Here is a 20,280-nt window from a genome sequence, read left to right on the forward strand (position 1 = left end):
TAAGAAATGAGGGACTCAAAGTAGGGGAAGGTTAATTGTATCACTGTATCACTGTCATCTCATTGCTCATCTCATTGCTCGAGTGGGCACCTTTTAACGTGTCCATTGTGAGACTTATTACTGTTTTTGGCATATCAAATATGCCACATAGCTTGCCAAGCTCTGCCGTGCGGGCAGGATACTCTCGGTAGCTTGCCAGGCTCTCCGAGAGGGGGGGAGGAATCAAACCTGGGTCAGCTACATGCAAGGCAAGCACCCTACTCACTGTGATATGCTCAGGAAGAAAACAAAAATAAGGAAATCTGTACAGAGAAATTATTAAAGATGAAATTCAGTTCAATTTAAAAAAAGGAATTCAATAACATTATATCTTAAACATGACTTTAGTGAACTTTTCATGTCTCATTCTGTGTTGGGGAAAGATTTTTTGTACATTGAAGGTACTTTGCAGAACCCTTTATATTTACCCTTTAAATGGCAGTAAACACACTTGCTGTAACAAACAAAATGACACTAAAATATTGTCAAGTGAACAGAGAATAAAAATTTATATGGCTGGTAGAGCACAAATTAACAGGAGAGACAAAGAGCTGCTATTAAGGATGAACATCAGATTGCAAATTATGAAAAGTGTGACGTTAGCTTGTGTGGGGGGAGAGAAAACAAATAAAGACAAAAAGAACATAGAAGAGACAATCATTGAGGAAATAAATAGAATCCTAAAATTCAAGAGAATAAAACCACTTAAAATACAGATCTGATGAATAATTAATGTGCAAAAGACTCTGCCAAACATGTGCATATGTGAATAAGTTGAATGTTTATGACAGTATATCATGAAAGTAAGAATATATGCCTAAATATTTTATACATTCTTCTTAGCAGTAGCACAGTGGGTAGGGCATTTGCCTTGCACACAGCCAATCCGGGTTTGGTTTCTCTGTCCCTCTCGGAGAGCCCGACAAGCTTCCCAGAGTATCCCACCCTGCACGGCACAGCCTGGCAAGCTACCCATGGCGTATGCCAAAAACAGTAACAACAAGTCTCACAATTGAGACATTACTGATGCACGCTCAAGCAAATCAATGAACAATGGCAGGAGAGAACTACAGTGCTACAGTGCTTCTTAGCTAATAAGACGTTCTAATTTATCATGATAATGTGAATCTCACAGTAATTTATTCTGAAAAGTTTTAAACAAGTATCAGTAAAATAGAAAAAAAAGTAACACTCTGCTTTTTCTCTCCTTTCTTCTTTCTTGTCATGCATATGTTCTGGAGATTTCTCAAATTTTCTGCTTCTTTCTCTAAGGCATCATAAGAATTCAAAAAAGATTTGGAGTCTTTTTCCTTTAGATAAACTCAGTTACAAATGACTGCCCATGTATCTGAGGAGCAACTGTGTTTTCCCCTGAGATGTTCACATCTTCTGGTTTTTGGCAGAAAGTTTAAAGAGTAAAACAAAAACAATTTTTTTTGGAAATTCAGGAATCAAAGGCTATGGGAAAATTTCTTTTGATAGTAGAATTCACTTCAAACTCCCAGAAGTGACTTACTTTGCTAGGTTTGATTTACCATAAATGCTAGATCTATTACATCTATTATGTAAATGTTGATGATTTCAATGAGAAGAATATCCCTATCTAGCCAATTAACATGCCTAACTTTGGTGACAAGTTTCCTTCAAGATTCTCTAAAAGAAAGAAGCTCAGAGGACACATAATCTTGACTAAGCATGAGCAGGAAATAGACTTAATGTAGAAGAGTCCGGGCGAAAGATCATTCCCGTGATAATCATCCTCAAAGCCTTTCGAAACCAGGGATAAAACATGCCATATATAATGGGATTGAAAGTGGAATTGAAGTAGCCCAGCCAGAGGAAGGCATTGTATAAATCTTCAGGAGTTGAAAAATTAACAAAAGGGTCTGTGATTGTCATGAGGAAAAAGGGCAGCCAGCACAACACAAACACTCCCATGACTATGCTTAGAGTCTTAGTGGCTTTGCTTTCTTTCTTGGAGGATGCCTTCATTTTGCTTTCTGACCCAGCCTGCTTCACTGTTGGACCTGCACCAATTTGCTTAGCATGCTTCCTGGCCACAGTGAAAATGTGCACGTAAATCCCCACCATAACAGTCCCAGGAAGAAAGAAGGCTATAACTGAGGCCAACACACCCCATAGTTTGTTAAACACCAACATACACAAGCCTGTGCAGCTAATGGCGGCAACAAAATCTTCGGCACCAATTAAATTTAATTCTGAGAATACCAGACCATACGCAAAAAGGATTGGAACAGACCAACTGATAAGCAGAAAGACTTCAATAACAGGGATGGTGATTTTGGTAACATAATGCAAAGGGTCACAAACAGCATAGTAGCGGTCCACTGAGATGAAGCACAAGTGAAAAATGGAGGTGGTACAGAGCATCATGTCAAAACTGCTGTGCAATTTGCAAAAGAGGTCCCCAAAATACCAGCAGGACTCGATGGACCTGATCATACTGAAGGGCATGACTACACAGCTCAGCAGGAAGTCAGTGGTGGCCATGGAGAGGATCAGGAAGTTGGTTGGGGAGTGGAGCTGCTTGAAGTGGGCGATGGAAATAATCACAAACATGTTGCCCAGCATGGTCATCACGATAGCACTAATCATCACAAAGTACATAGTACTGACACTCAGCATCGACCTCATATTTCTAGGGCATGAATTGTTAACTGAGGCAAAGCAAAATTCTACTTCTGGGGGACTCCATTGGTCAGGTGAATTCATTGTCTTTGTCCTCGGGATGCAATGAGTCTTTGTCAAATGTATTGCATTCCTCTCCTTTCTGCAAATGAAAAAGGGAAAATAAGCAAACTGGTTTTGGCATGGAAGTTTCCATACAATCCCAGCCAGCAGGGACTGCCAGATTTAGTCTGAATATCCCGATGACCATGTGAACTTCTTCCAAACTTAATGTGCTTGAGCATTACTTGGGACCTGTATGTAATAAGGATCACAGTTTTGGGGTGAGGAATAAGACTTTCACTTCTTCATCAGGTGTTTGCAAACCCCAATGCTGTTAGTCTAAGGATTATCTCTTTAAAGATCAACTACACAACATCTTAGTAACACACTTAAAACTATCTAAATAAACCCAAGTAAGTGCATGCTCAAACTACACTAACAGGTAGCTCTCACACAACATCTGCATTCTCTCAAAAATTAATAGTCAAATAAAACTATTGTATAGTACCCTGCATTTAAAAAGAAAATCTGAGAATTGTGTCTTGGAAAAAAAAGTTTATGGCATTTGCAAATACTTTTAGTACTCTTACTTTTTATAAATAAAAAGTTCATTTGTTTGCTTGTTTGTTTTACAGGGGCTCAGCTGGTGGTGCTTAGGGCTTACATCGACTCTGTGCTCAAGTATCACTTTTGGCAGGGCGTGAAGGACCATATGTGGTGCTGGACATAGAGCCTAGGTCAGCCACGTCCAAGGCAAGCACTCTAACTTCTGTGTTAGCTCTCCACTCCCTAGTCCTTCTCATTGTAACTGTAGCACTGTAGCACTGTCCTCTGTTGTTCATTGATTTGCTCAAGCGGGCACCAGTAACATCTCCATTGTGAGACTTGTTGTTACTGTTTTAGGCATATCGAATATGCCATGGGTAGCTCACCAGGTTCTGCCCTGCGGGTGGGATACTCTCAGTGCCAGGATCTCAGAGAGGGACAGAGGAATCACACCCTGGTCAGCAGCATGCAAGGCAAACACCATACCCTCTATGCATACAATTAAATTAATAACAGCTCTACATTATTAACAGTTATTTAGAACTTAGAGTAAGATATGCCAAACTAAACCTATGTTAAAGTCTACAGAATTGTACATAATTAATTTTGCTAAAAGGGTGGTATCTCCAAGTTTAGTCTGTAAATCTCATGTGCTACCTTTGATATTAGCAATTACACGTATGATCTGAAGATAGTCCAGCAAGTACTTTTTCTTAAATAACAGCAAGTAGGTTGCTTATTTTGTACATAGCTGACAAAGTTTCTATCGGGGAAACCCCAGCTGGTCACCCAGATTATTCTTCTAGAAGTGATTCTTTAGCACAAAGTCAGGATTAAGCCCTGAACAGTGCCTGGTGGGGCCTTAAAAACAAAACAAAATAAAAAAGCATTTTCATTTATAATTGAAATTCTTATGGATTTAAGTCTTGCATTGATAACAAACTGAAGATATAAACATATGCATTGTATAGCCTCTCATAAAATATAAATTTATATAAACTGTTCTACTGCCTTTAAAATGTGAGAATAGGACTGACTGAAAGTATAATAGGAGCTTAATTTATGTTTCCAATATGAAAAACTGCTTCTGTAACCCTGATAACCAATGACGAGCATTTGTGAGATATAAAAGGAAGAGAATGGAATTCAACCTGAAAATAGACTAAAATAAATCAGTATATAGGGAAAAAAATAGTGCTCAGTACTCACCAGATTTACTTAGGAAAAATATCTATTAGAATGTAAATATTTTTATAAGTAATATTTATAGTACAGAACACTATCTATTTCAACAATAGTTTTAATATTTATGATTTATTATTTTAAATCAACATGAACTATTTTGTTTCTTTGAACATAACAATTCTTAGCATAATTCTCATATTTTCATATTAAATTGGTACAATTAAATACAATGCCGTTAATTTTAATTTGAGAAACAAAGACTTAGAAAATAAGAAAGGAAAAGACTTACTTATTTTTTTTTATGAACCGCAAACGGTAAATTTTGGTACACCACATGATTTATTTGGTAACTACTCACTTTATTTCCAAAGCTCTAAGATACTGAACATAATAAAATTTTAAACACCTAAATAGAAACTCAAGTGAACTAAATTTATATTTTCTCTTTGCTTTTAGTTTTTTGTAAATTTTCAAATGCTTCTTTAACATTAAATGCTTTCCTTTAAGAAACTAACAATTACCAGAAAATTACCTATATAGTTATAGTGATTCATACACAAAGCATTTCACATATAAATAAATAGGCTCTTTAATAATTCATGGTAAAATTCTCAAGTTTTAAATTTTAGTTGGAAAGCATAATACTTGTATGGGTTAGTACATTGAATATCCTATAACTGTCAAACGAATCTCATTTATTATTTATATTATTAAGAAATAAGCTTAAAAATGGTTTAAAACAGTCACTATAAAAAATTGTATTAGCTCATGTATCTAATTCATGGTTATGTATGTTAATGAACTATTGAAACATTTAAGTGTCAGATTAACACACAAAAAAGACACATTTGTTTCAATGCTATTACACTTGTGAATTGTGAAGATAAAGTCACAGAAAATTACTAGCCTACCTTATAAAAGCAATTATAAAACAAGTAAATAAATTAAATATGATTGCTGGTCAATTGTTTTTCAATAAAAGTTATCATAAATTTGAATGCAACTGGGATGTTGTTTGCTACTTGTAAGTTTTACAGAAAGGGGATTTTTTTCCTTTGGAGAATAATCATACAAAAGATACATTTATAATTTGTTAAACTTTATACTAAATCTTGCATTTACATGGGATAATACTGTTCTGCCTTCCTCAAACTCTTATCAATAAAATTTCATAAAAGTACTAAATTAGTGATAGTACTTCAAGATATCACCCAACAAACCCATAGAAATTAACTTTTTGTTAAGAAATTTAAAAATACCTTGACAGCATTTTTAGAAAGAATCGAGAATTTTGGTGCCTTTTAAGATCTAATTTAGTTCTCCATTGAAAAATAAAAGAAACAAGCACAAATATCACAAAATAACATTTTCTGAAAATGCAAATATTCTTCCTATTTTTAAGGAAATATATACAGTCTTCTTAAAGTATCATATGTCAAAATTCTATTAGCCCTCTGGTAAAAGCAAACTATATTTCCTTCAGAAGGGAGATATTTTACAAGGTCAGTAAGGCATTGTAAATAAGGTTGCAAAGCCAGGAGAGGTCACGTCCCATCAACTCTACCAGGAATGAATTTTGTTGCCTTACTGAGGACAATTGATTCAAACACTTCATTTGGGATTATTTCTGTGAAATCATGACTCTGTCTTACTTCACCAGTATTCACCCTCACAATACATTGTCGGTTATGAGAAATGACCTGAAAGCTAGATTTAATAAAGATCTGCATTAGGTCTTTGATCATTTTATTTTATTTAAATGATCAAAATTTAATTTATAAATCCATATTTTAAGTTCAGTTGCTTTCAACAGGTAAGGATATAAATAAAATAAGCAGATAAATTAATCTGATTTCTTTTACCTCTTTCTTTCAATGTGTTCTTGTGTTTGCCAGAATTAATTTGTAGAAATAATTAGGGCACTTGAAGTTGGAATTATTGAAAAGGTACTTTTCAATAATTGAAATGCCAAGATTTCTTACAATGTAAAAAAGCATTATATTCAGCATCTCACCTTCCTGCAGAAAAGATACTTAGGCCCATGTTCCTGCAGGGAGTCTCTTTTCTGTTCTGTTCACATCAGTATTTATACACAAAATGCACCTCTTGAGGCTGCATTATTGGTGTACGGGTTTTGACAGGTGTGTCCTTTAACAATCTTATTGTTTTGTGAATCACCAGAGATTTGGCTCTGGGAGGGTGGGCCAGCTTTAAGCTTTTATCCCTGAGATCAGGAAGCTAAGGTGGACAAACTAGTCCTACACTAGGTCAATTATGGAGAAAAGAATGAGAGAAAGAAGAAACGAAAGGATCAAAAGAAGAAAATTTAGTTCAATGTTCACAAATACTCACCCCACTTATTACCAAATGTGACATGTTTACAAATAAGAAATTCTTTCATCCCTTATGAAAACTGAAATCATATAATATCTTTTCCTTTTACTACCATATCCAATCATTGACATCTTTTACCGTAAATTTCCTACCCCCGTTTCTTTTGTTACTGTTTCTGCAAAGACCTGGGGTCTCACAGAGCTGGTTGTGGAGCATTCAATCTTGCATATATTGTTCTTCAGGGGTCTCCCATTTTGTATGAACACCAGAAAACCCAAACACAGAGATGCTGAGATTGTACCTGAACCCTGTTGGGTGGAGCTGGGGAATGAATGAACAGCCTCACTTTTACCTCCTATTGGCATTCTGCTGTCAAGCTAGCTCTAGGCCCTTCAAGAAAATTTTTCTACAGGCACCACACCCTGGGTGTGCCACCCAAAGGTTCCCTCTTGAGAATTTAGTGTTCAGACCTATGCTGCTTTCCAGAACCCACCAGGGCTCACCTGGCAGTTCTGAGGTCAGACCATGGTTTGATAAGCTGTTCCAGGGATACAGTTCAGGGTTCTCCACTTGCTAGGCATGTGCTCCATCACTTAAGCTTTCTCCTGGGTCCTGCAGTTCTTTCATCTATACTTTTCCAGATAAACTTCTCAACCCAAACAAAAAGCAATAAGAACCGTATTTCCTATCAATGACAAGTAAAACTTTCATCGCCCTGTGACTCTTGCAAACTACATTTTCACAGCTAATGAAGCTTCAAGTGGTTTATAAGGACTGTTTTATCATGTCAAAGCAACAAAATCAGAATACTGCATTATCCATTAACTTGGATGTCTTCTAAATTTGAGTATTCGTATAATAAATATATGACACTGTAATCTCATGAAACATAAAGCAGAAAGACTCCCGGGTATTATGTAGTAAACCTCCTTTTTTTCTAGTCCTCTGTCCCAGTCCTTCTGATATTTGGAGTCCCAAGACTTTTTTTTTTTTAATTTGAATCACTGTGAGATACAGTTACAATGCTTTCATGTTTGAATCTCAGTCATACAGTAATCAAATGCCCATCCCTCCACGAACAATTTTTCACCACCAATGTCCCTAGTATCTCCTCCCCATCCCAACCCTCCCACTGTTTCTATGGCAGACAATTTCTCCCATACTCTCTCTCTCCCACAGCAGAGCCTGGCAAGCTACCCGTGGCGTATTTGATATGCCAAAAACAGTAACAATAAGTCTCATAATGTGAGATGTTACTGGTGCCCGCTCGAACAAATCGATGAGCAATGGGATGACAGTGACAGTGACTCTCTCTCTACTTTGGGTCATTATGGTTTGCAATGTAGTACTGAGAGCCTATCACGTTTGGTTCTTTATCTTCTTTCAGCACACATCTCCCATCCCGAACGATCCCTCCAACCATCATTGACTTAGTGATTGCTTCTCTATTCCAGCTGTCTTCTCCCCCAGCTCATAAGGCAGCCTTCCAATTCTGGAACAATATTTCTGGCTCTTGTGTCTAGTGTCTTTGGTGTCAGTCTCATATTATGTTATATTCCACAAATGAGTGCAGTCATTCTCTGCCTGTCCCTCTCTTTCTGTTACTAAGACTTGTTACTAAAAACAAGCACTTAATTTGCAAGAAAAAAAAACAAATGAACACTTTTTGACATGAAATTTAATTTTTAATTTGTAGTATTACAAATTTAGCTGCTAATTCACAAAAAAATCAATAAAGCACTATTGAATAAAGTGCAAATTACAATAAGTGAAATGAAGAAGAGTAACTTGTTAAGAAATAAAATTTCTTTGACTATGCTTAAATAGGCTGGAGTGATAGCACAGTGGGTAGGGCATTTGCCTTGCACATGGCCAACCCAGGTTCGATTCCTACGTCCCTCTCGGAGAGCCCGGCAAGCTACCAAGAGTCTCCCACCTGCACTGCAGAGTCTGGCAAGCTCCCTGTGGTGTATTCGATATGCCAAAAACAGAAACAAGTCTCACAATTGGAGATGCTACTGGTGCCCACTCGAGCAAATCAATAATGGGACAACAGTGTTACAGTGCTACATTTATATTTACCAGGATATAAATTTGTAGAAAATGAGATTTAATTGTAGCTTATCGCTGTGTGCTACGTGAAAACCTCCTAAATATTTACCAATAATTGTATCGTCAGAAAAGGTAATATAATGTGATCATTGGAAAGTAAATTCAAACTTCAAGTGACCAAGATATTCACAGGAAAAAGTTACTGCAACCAAGGAACCAAGAAACAAATATGCATATATGTGAACATAAACACATTTGTTAAGCAAAACGTGGGGAAGTATTTACTTTAAAAATTGCAGGGGCCTAAGAAATAGTACATTATATAGGGTACTTGCCTATCATCTGACTATCCATGTTCTTACCTGGCACCAGATATGACATTTTGAGTCCCACTAAAAATGACCTGAACACAGAGCCAGGAATAAGCCCTGGGCATTGACAAGTGTTGTCCCTCGGAAGCCTCTAGTTATACTGGGCCAGAGAGACAGTTCAAGTGGTAATGCACATGCCTCGTATATGTGAGACCCCAAGTTCAATCTCTGGCACCTTATGTCTCCTCAAGTATATCTGGGTATAACCCTAGTATCCCCCAGCACAGCTCCACACATTTCCATGTGTGGGGTCTTAGATCTATCTGTCCTGCTCTGTCACGCCAAAGATTCGCTGGTAGTGGTGTTTGGGGTTTACTCCCGGCTCTGTGCTTGGAGATAATTGCTGGTTCTTGAAGGAGCACATAGGGTGCTAGGGATTAAACAGGGTCAATTGTGTGCAATGCCAATGTGCTATTTTTCTGGTCCATGTTTTCTTTAAATTTTTTTTAATTTTAAGAAAATTCATGCCCATTCCAAGCCAGTGCCCTTTAAAATTTTAGTGCCCCTTAAAAAGTTAAGCATATCTGTTACTTGTTACATAATAATCTCCGAGCCATGATACTGTTTGATTCAACAGTCAATGTACAGAACAGTTTGATAATGTTTGACTGCATTTTAAGGATTGCAAGAGCAATAAGGATATACAGGTTGTTTATGGATATGCCTACACAGGCTTTGAGAAATACACTTTCAAGTGATTGCTTCTAGCAAAGATGCTGCAAAACCAAAGGACAAATAAGAAAAGAAGACAGATATGATATCTTAGCACATAGATTTTGATTTCTTTTGGAAATTTTAATATGCATGCATTTCCTTTTTATTTATTTATTTTTATTATTGTACTACACTCAGTGGTGCTGGAGCCCACACCTAGCTCCATACTCTAGGATCAATCTTGGTGGAAGGTAGATGGCAGAGTCTCACAAAACCATTCATATATTCTGGTGATGGTAGAAGAACAATATGGGGTGCTAGAGATTATAGCGGATTCAGTTGAGTGCAAGGCAAGTGTATTGTTTCTCTGGTCCTTGTTCTCTTTTCTAAAAATATAAATTTTAAAACTCAAAATTTCTGTTATATTATCGAAATTTTATTTAACTTAATTAAAATTTGGTTAGCAAGAGAAAAGATCTAAAAATTATCTTTATGAAGGTTTTGACAACAGAAATGATGATGCAAGTCAAAAAGTACTAATATAATTTGTGTCAAGCTTAAAAACAATCTTTGGATATTTTTAATTTTTAGTATTTTTGATATTTATGAGTTGTTATTTTAGATTGTTTATCACCAGAATTTTATAATTCCCCTAATAATACTAAGGCATGATTTACTAGGTAAGATTTTTTTTATTATTAGGCTAAATTGAATTATCACAAAGGGGAAATCGAGCATTTTATTTGATAAATGTTGAAAATATTAAGGGAATTCAATAATTCAATAATAATTGGCCTAGTATTTGTTGTTGTTGTTGTTGTTGTTGCTTTTGGACCACACTAGGTAGTACTCAGGGCTTACTCTGGCTTTGCACTCTGGATCATTCTTGGTTCTGCTTAGAGAAAATATAGAGATTGAATCCTGGTCAGCAACTTGCAAGGCCAATGCCAAACCTGCTGTATTCTCTCTAGCAAACTCACACCTACACACCCACACTCACTCACATACCATGAAGTTTTAAGAATAGAAAATCAATTCAGAAATAGAGAAACAAAAGAGATTTTTTCAGAACTGGAATTAAGAAGTCAATATACTAAAAGAAAGACTATATTAAGTTTCTCTCACTATTGAAGTGAGCAACTAAATTTCAATGTCTTTATCGATAAAGACAAAGGTATTACTAGGTGCTGTATATGATTCTGTGAGACTCTCAAAAACAGGAACCTAATGTTGCTTCTTATACTCTAATATTTCTTTCTCAGTTCAACCTATAATGTTTGCCTCCAGCCCAGGAGTGGAACTGAATTAGTAAATATCCTATATATCACTGTAGCACTGTTGTCTCGTTGTTCATCAATTTGCTGAAGCGGGCATCAGTAACATCTCCATTGTGAGACTTGTTGTTGCTGTTTTTGACATATCAAATATGCCACGGGTAGCTTGCCAGGCTCTGCCATGCAGGAGGGATACTCTCGGTAGCTTGCCAGCCTCTTCGAGAGGGACAGAGGAATCAAATCTGCATCGGCCACGTGCAAGGCAAATGCCCTACCCACTGTGTTATCGCTCCAGTCCAAACTATCCTATAGTAAATATAAAAATATTTCTTGGTTATCTATTACATGGGGAGTGGGGGTGGGGAGAGCTTGGCAGAGGGGACCTTGATTTTTGGCTTTTGTGGGGGTGACACCCACCATGCTCAGACCAGGCAGAGTCTCTTGCTCTCATGCCTGACTTTCTTCCCCAGGGCCCCTCAGAGGGGATGGGCTCCAGCTTCCTTTCCCGCCCCAAGCAGAGCTCCCCGTGGCCAAAGACCACCAGAACCTAGCCACAGCCATGCTCAAGGCCCCTCTCCACATGTTCGGACAAGCCTCACACATGAAGCTACTGGCAGAGGAACCCAGGTGTGTGTAATCCCATCAACGGCCAATATCCAGAGAGAGACTTAAAAGCAAGCTCCCAGAAGTGCTCGGCCACTTTGTGGCCACGCAATGTCTTATAATCTACTTCTCCCTCTGGGAGAAACTAGCAAGCAACTGAGAGTTTCCTGCCCACATGGGACAGCCTTGCAAGCTTCTCATGGTGTATTCATATGCCAAAGTCAGTAACAAGCTGGATCTCATTACCCTGACCCTGAAAGAGCCTCCAATGCAGTATCATTGGGAAGGCCAAGTGGAAAGAGGCTTTTTAAAAATTTCAGGAATAGGATGAATGGAGAGGTTACTGAGGCCGCTCAAGAAATCAACAATCAACAGGATTTCATGATTCGTGATTCGTGATCTATTACGCACTCATGGTGCACATTGACTTTTTACTATGAAATGTGCGAAATGGAAAGTATAGTAATGATGAATTGGAGTAGCTCTTACTAATAGTAATGGGCTTTGAGAGTCTAGTTGAATTTTCCATTCTTGAATCTAGGACATAGAGAGAGAGCATCAGGATGTTTGTCTAGAAAATCTTAGAAGAGATGCAAGAAAATGACACTTTGGATGAGGGATGTGTGCTTAAAGTGGGCAAAGGAACACAGTGGCCTCTCAGTATCTGCATTGAAAACCATAATTCCCAAAAGTAAAGAAAGTAAAGACAAAGAAGGAATGTGCCTGACATAGAGGCTGGCTGGGGTGAGGGGGGGGTGGGGAGGGAGGGATACTGGGGATATTGATGGTGGGAAAAGTACACTGGAGGAGGGATGGGTGTTGGGACATTGTATGACTGAAACCTGATCATGAAAACTTTGTAACTATCTCACAGTGATTCAATAAAAGAAAATAAAAGAAATGGGAAAAAAGAGTTCTCTTTCTGTTCCACCTCCACTTTTCATAACAAACCCAGGTGTGAGGGAATTATATAGTAGTGGAAGTCACAAGTACACATGCCTTCCAAAGGATGGAACTGTATTTTTTTTTTAAAAATTTATTAGTAAATCACCGTGAGATAAAGTTACAGACTTATAAACTTTCCTGCTTGTGTTTCAGTCATACGATGATCGAGTACCCATCCCTCCACCAGTGCCCGTTTTCCACCACCAATGGTCCCAGCATCCCTCCCACCTTCACCCTCACCCTGTCCACTCCACCCCACCCAGCCACTGTGACAGGGCATTCCCTTTTGCTTTCTCTCTCTGCAAAGGATAGAACTGTTTTTAAATTCTGTTGGTCTTAAAATGTTCCACAGAAATATCACTTGCTGGATCATTTCCAAGTACAGGGGAAATGCCTTCTAATAGTGGGCTGATGCCACAGCATGCAAATTGAAAAGCTACAAATGGTGGAAAGAAGTCATTTGAAATATAAATGACAAGGAGAAAAATCACAATGGTAAAAGTCCAAATTGCATATGAGAATTTGTAATCAACTGCTTCCCCCAGTGTTTGTCCTTTGCAGTAAACTAGAAGGTGTGAGGAAATAACTGAATGCATTTGCAACAATAGTTCATTGTTGTCACAAGACAAATACAAAGATGAACTGCAATTGATAGTAAAAACATAATCTCCATGGGTTTATGGCCACAAAGATCTTCCCTAGTCTAAATTCCTAAAGTGGAATCAGCTAGGAACTAAAAGTATTAGCACTTCGTTTTCTGTATGAATATATTGGTATTTTATTATCTCATGTATAAATTGAGGCAAACCTGTTCTAAAATACATCTTGCATTCTTTTTATACATTCTGCCCACCATTCAGAGGTTAGTGCCACTTTGAAAGATCACAATTATTTATTGATAGATTGACTGATCAAAGATAGTGACTATAGATCTTGTACAGATTAAATACACCACATTAATTGATAAATGATAGTTGCAGTTATAATGGCCAATAAAGTCTGTGCTTTAGCTCAAAACAATAGCCATTTCCTCTCAGCATTCTACAGATATTTACCAAGACTTTTTAATTCATTAATGTGCTTCAGGGAAAAGATTTGCACTTTCTGAATTAGAGCTAAATATTTTTCCTGACACTATATGCTTAAGAGCTTTTCGAAACCATGGATAAAAAAAGCCGTGAATGAGGGGATTGCATGTGGAATTGAAGTACCCAAGCCACACTAAAAGGTCAAGTATTATTATGGGAGTGGAGTAGCCTAAATATGGGTCAATTAGAACAGCAAGGAAGCAGGGCAACCAGCAAGCTAGAAATACTCCCATCACTATACCCAGTGTCTTGGCTGCTTTCCTGTCCTTTTTCTTTGATAAGTTTTTCTTCACCTCTGCCTTTGCGTTTTCAGGCATGTTGCTGATGACTCGAGCATGTCGTTTGGAGACAACAAAGATTTTTCCATAAATGCCAACCATGATGGAGCCAGGAGTAAAGAAACACGTGGTGAACAATATTGTCCCCCAAAACTTGTTGAAAGTAAGTGCACAGAAATTAAAGCAAGCAACAAGTATCTCATAGCTCTGCATGCCAGAAACATTGGCTTCTGACAGAACCAAACCAAAAGAAAAAAGGGCAGGGGCAGACCAGCAAAATGCCAGCAGCCTCTTGATCGTGGAGGTGGTCATTGTGGTCGTGTAGTGTAATGGGTAACACACAGCATAAAATCGATCAATGGCAATAGAACAAAGATGGAAAATGGAGGTCAGGCTTAGCATCATGTCAAAACTTGCATGAAATTTACAAAAGCCATCTCCAAAATACCAACAGCTCTCTACTGATCGGACCATACTATATGGCATAATAAAAAACCCCAAGAGAAAATCAGTCGTTGCCATAGAGAGGATCAGAAAATTTGTGGGAGAGTGAAGCTGTTTGAAATGTGATATAGAAATCATTATAACCAAGTTTCCGAGGATAGTTATAACCATGGCTCCAGTCATAATCGAATACATTATCACTCGGACGTGAAAAGGTCTGTTGGTAGGAGGACAGGATTTATTTCCAAATTTTGGACAACTGGATATGTCTTCAGGAATATAAGTTAGATCCATGATGGCTTATCTCTTCAAATTCCTTTCTAGAAAGATGTTTCAATGTCTCTTTTCTTCATAAAATGTTTTCAGCAAATTTCAGTTCCTAGTAGTACAATGAAGTTCAATGATACCTGTTATTAATTCATTTTCATTATTGTTTATTTAAATGTTATAAGAACAGTGTTTGCCTTTTGGCTTATTTTCAGTCTTTGAAATTCTTAACTTCTCATTTTTTAATTTAATTTTACTCCATTTTATCCATCCATGTATTCAACAGGGCCTATCTGGTACTATATTACCACTTGTAATATAACATATTACAAGCTTTTCAAGATATTATTTTACATTTTTGGTATTGAAAATAGACTTACTAAATAGAGAATACAATATTAGCTAGCAGAGACTGAAGGATGAGAGGAAATGAGGAGTTTTTGTTCAGCAAGTATAAAGTTTTCTATGATAGAGGAGTAAGTTCTAGCAATAAAACATAACACTTAGATTGTGTACTTCAAAAGTTGTTAAGATATTAGATCATATATTAGTTTTTTCTTAATACACAAACAAAAACGATGGAACAGAAGGAAACTTGTGAAAGTATTGAATATGCTTACTATAGTAATCATATTGATTATATTACCTGTTTGCATATGTCCAAACTAATCGGATGCTGCTGGTGTTTGTAATATATCAATTATTCCTCAGTAGTTGATTTTCTGTGTTTTATAAGAATTTATGGCCAATTTTCACCTCAAGTAGCTGCTTTCCTATCAATAAACTCCTGTGAAAACTCTCTGGTAGAGGGAAGAAACATGTCATGAAAAAAAAACCTAAACGTTATTAGAAAAAAAATTCAACAAATGTCTTTAACTACTAATTACTATTCTCACTCATGTCAAATTATTCACTTTCACTGTTCTGTAGAGTGGCTGAGAATATAGCTCTAAATAAATCTGAAATTTGTTTAAAGCTGATATTTCTTCCTCTCTGTGTTCTTCTTTGGGCAAGTTGCTTGACTCTTCTGTATTTAGAGAAAACTTTTGTTCTTGACTCCCAGAAAGGTTCTTTCCAAAGTCTACAGAGGACCCTCTTTTGAGTTCACTCTCCTCTCCAGCTAATTCTCCTGTTTGTCCTACACTAGGAGGTTACATCTCTTCCAGAGAAGAGGAAGTCTTAGAAAGGAGAATTTCTGTCCTATGCCAAGTTCTGTCTCTGGTTAACTGTGAACTCCTGGTGAAAATGAGGTGCATAGCACTAGAAAATACTTACACATTCTCAAAAAAATTAAAGTTAGTGAACAATGAATAGCTGAAAGTTTACTAGTTCAAAGTCATTTTCTTGTAAACAAATAGAAAAGAACAAAATAAAGAAGTGAAGAAAGAAATATATAAAATAAAAGTTGGTTGTAGTAGCTCAATATAGAAATTCTCTAAATAATGCTTTCAGTTCCAGGCTTTGTGGGGTTTACCTGATTAGGTTTAGGGTGTGTTTTTCTCCACAATCATTATTTTGTTATTGCTTCACTTTTCCTTTGTTTTTTCACCAAGAAATGGGTTGTAAGATGGACTACAATTAAGAATGTAAATAAAAGCACTCAAGTAATCGTTGAATGTATCCTGTATTATTAGCTCATGTATTTCGGTTTGCCTTTGTATTTTAAAATAAACTAAATAATGGCCATAACTTATCCAGAATTTTTGTTAAAGCTACTTCTGTAGACACGGACTTTCTATCTGTTCACTCCCAGATTCTCAGTGATTAGGACTGTGCTAATATAAGGTATTAGATACACATTTTTTTAACAAATAGCTACATAAATATTTATGTATGTAGCTTTAAAATAGAATTTCAATAAAAACAATCAATTACAACAAAAGTTTTGTTATAGATGGACTCACTTGGGGAATCACAATTCATGAAATTATCTTCCAGGAACAAATGACTTCTTAAACTGCCATTAAATAATCCCTGTAAAAGCAATCTTTAGATGTGCTTTAGATATATTTCTGAAGATATATATTTAGATATATATTTTTAGGTTAATGAGATGAAAATTAAAGATACTGAATACAATAGACCTACAAAGGAAATATTAAAAAAGAAAACAATACTGAGTGATCTAGCTTAAGGCACTAGGGAAGAGTGGTGAAAATACCTTCAGGGACTCTATTGTTACATAGGCATTTTTAACATGGGGTTTTACAGATTCTTTTTAGTCCCTTCTACAATGATGGTAGCTTACTGGCCATTAATGGAACTTGAGATATTTTATCCTGGCTGTAGATTTCCTTCTAGCCGAAATTCACATACCTTTAAAACATATACCAAATACTGCACTGAGGCCTTCCACCTAGACGAGACCTGTTCGACTGCACATGAATGGCTCCTCCGTTCCTGTGCGACCATGATCCTGGAGGCCCAATAATTGCTTTCTTGCAGAAATGCCTCTACACTGTGAACTAAGCTACGGCTCCATGCCACCCCAGGAGGGGAAAGATTTTTCTCTCTCGGCCTTTCCTTTCACCCGTGGCATGGCGACTGCCATCTTGTGGACCCCACTAAACAGAGGTACAAGCTTGCAGTGATGCAAATTCTGGCAGAAATTTCTCTGGACTTAATTACTAATTACCAGCAATCCAAAACCGTGAAGCTGCGACCTCATATGCTCTTCATTCTCAGCAATGGAAAACATTATCAAATGATGTCTTTTCGGCAGGTCTGATTGTTGGGGGAAAATTCCAAATAATCATAGCGAGTTTTCTGTTGAAATATTGAGTGTAATCAAAGTAAAGAGAGATTAAAGTGAAAATCATCAGCTACACAGGCGAGGGGTGGGGTGGGATGGGAGGTATACTGGGGTTCTTGGTGGTGGAACAGGTGCACTGGTGAAAGGATGGGTGTTTGATCATTGTATGACTGAGACTTAAACCTGAACGCTTTGTAACATTTCTCATGGTGATTCAATTAACAAAACTTAAAAATTAAAAAAATTAAAAAATACTGCACTGATTAGCACAGTCTTACAATTAAACCAGGGTATACTATATTTAGGGCTGGAGTGATAGCAGAGGGTAGGGCGTTTGCCTTACATGCAGGCCAACTTCGGTTTTATTCCTCTGCCCCTCTCAGAAAGCTCGGCAAGCTACCGAGAGTATCTCGCCCCCACAGCAGAGCCTGGCAAGCCACCCATGCCATATTTGATATGCCAAAAACAGTAACAAGACTCACAATGGAGACATTACTGGTGCCTGCTCAAGCAAATTGACGAGCAACGGGATGACAGTGACAGTGACAGTGATACTATTTAAGTAGATAGAAACATAGGCAATTAAGTTCTATAACTTCCCAGGAAACACTTTATAATACACCACTGATTTATGTGAACTTCAGAGTTCCTGGCATGGTACTGAAAGAACTTCACATGGCTTTGTCATATCTTTGACATTTTTATGACATTTTTAAAGTACTGGGTAAATTCTATAAGGTGTCAAAACCTGAAACTAAATCTTCCATATACTATGTGTACTATTTACATAAAATGAAATTCATATATTTTTAGAACTGAAGAAGACCTCAAATAGAATGTTTTAAATGTGTTATATGCAGAGATCAACAAGTGGGACTACATTAAACTAAAAAGCTTCTGCACCGCAAAAGATACAGTGACCAGAATACAAAGACTATCCACAGAATGGGAAAGGATATTTACACAATACCCATCAGATAAGGGGTTGATATCAATGGTATATAAAGCACTGGTTGAACTCTACAAGAAGAAAACATCTAACCCCATCAAAAAATGGGGCGAAGAAATGAACAGAAACTTTCCCAAGGAAGAAATAAATAATTTATTTTAAAAAATTAAAAATTAAAAAGTTAAATAAATAAAAAAATAATAAATATGTGTTATATGGTATAATTTCTAGCTCCCTAGCTATATTACATTCAGCTTTGTGGCTTTGAAATAAGGCAAATTTATGTTTAATTACTGATTCACTGCATAGTAAGCATATTACTTTGGAGAAGATTTTTTAGTGTTTCTGATCCTCAATGTCTTACTTAATAAAACAGGGATAATATATCTTATGTTGCACATTTCATTTAAAGCACAGATAATGTATGAAATGCACAGCATTTATCTATTAATCACTCAGTGAGGCCCATATTAACCAGCTTTTATAAACAAAATGACTTTACCATTATAACCTATTACATTGAATTCTGTTACCCTTATAAAAATCATCATTTTTGTGTTAAAATGTTCAAGTATTTATAATTATAAACAATAGCACATTGGTATTTTAAAAATTATTCCCCTTAAATTTTAGTTTTAAGCTTGATAAAAGGCAATCAAATATTCAGTCAGGCACATTTCATATATCATATTTTAAGTGCAAGATTATAACTGAGCAAAAGATTATTGATTAGAATTTTCAAGATTCAGGAAATATACATTTCAGAAAGAAGAGGAAATAGCCCAACAGAAACTCTGGGTTCTGAATCTAATTATCAAAGGCATGAAATGTGAATGTCACATAGATGTCACAGAATGGCTAATATTACCTCATTGTCCTACAGAAGAGTCTACTAATTTCACATGATATCCAAAAACCTCCAATTAATACAAGTGTCACCATTTCTATAATATATGTTCCTCTTCCACTTGAACCTAATTATCTGGGCAAGAGTTTAAAATTATTATTACCACCTATATGCATATTGTTAAAAAAGCATCAATTAAGAAATATTGCAAAGGAAGACATCAGCAAATAGTGTTATTCTTGTTTAGTGTACTGACTCAAATTCAATGGATAATCAGCAAATTTTCAAGTTTTTTCATTTGAACACAAATTTGAAGGATTTCTATTTACAATGTGCTTTCCTTTTCTCCATTAAATTCTTATTAAACCATGATTCCTAGGACTTAAGACTGAAGATCTAAACATATTAGCTAACTAGATAACTGCTTAAGAAAGTACAAAAAGGTCAAACTAACTCTCCAAATCACAGCAATTTTGAATGCCTTTTCATACTATGTCTGTTATTTGAAAGAGTTTCTTTAAGAAACAGGGCCAGTTAAAAAAGATAATGGAACCAGCACCAACAATAACCACTCTATCATTTTTCTTGCAACAAATCAGAAAATTATGTAAACTTTTTGTAATCTATCAAATTTGCTTTTAAACTACACAATCTGGAGTCGGGCCCGTGCTCGGCTCCGGCCGGCCGGGTTTTCGGCCCGGGCGCCTGTGCCCCTGCAGAGCCGGTGGATGTGGAACAAGCGGGAACCAGAGACAGCTTTAGGAATTGGGGTTCCAGCAAGTGCCTGCACCCATGTATGGAGACTGTGAATTAAGCCTTTGCCCCACGCCGGCTAATGGAGGAAATATGTAATTTCTGGCAGAATTTTCCCAGGACTTTATACAGAAATCCAAAACCGCGCGGACGCTGCAGCGTCCGCGCGACTTAACATTTATAATTGTCATCAATGTGAAAGGGTTCC

The 20,280-nt window shown here is 36.7% G+C and overlaps 2 protein-coding genes across 2 annotated transcripts; both read right to left on the reverse strand.

The window, feature by feature from the left end:
- Positions 1-1,728: 1,728 nt before the first annotated feature.
- On the reverse strand, positions 1,729-2,772 carry LOC101553870 (trace amine-associated receptor 4). Its single transcript, XM_004609027.2, has one exon. It carries the CDS (start codon positions 2,770-2,772, stop codon positions 1,729-1,731), a length of 1,044 nt encoding a protein of 347 aa, XP_004609084.2.
- Positions 2,773-13,766: 10,994 nt separating this feature from the next.
- On the reverse strand, positions 13,767-14,798 carry LOC101553606 (trace amine-associated receptor 3). Its single transcript, XM_004609026.2, has one exon. It carries the CDS (start codon positions 14,796-14,798, stop codon positions 13,767-13,769), a length of 1,032 nt encoding a protein of 343 aa, XP_004609083.1.
- Between the last annotated feature and the right edge of the window lie 5,482 nt (positions 14,799-20,280).

Source organism: Sorex araneus, chromosome 4, assembly GCF_027595985.1.
Source record: "Sorex araneus isolate mSorAra2 chromosome 4, mSorAra2.pri, whole genome shotgun sequence".
In the NCBI taxonomy this organism is placed as follows: domain Eukaryota; kingdom Metazoa; phylum Chordata; class Mammalia; order Eulipotyphla; family Soricidae; genus Sorex; species Sorex araneus.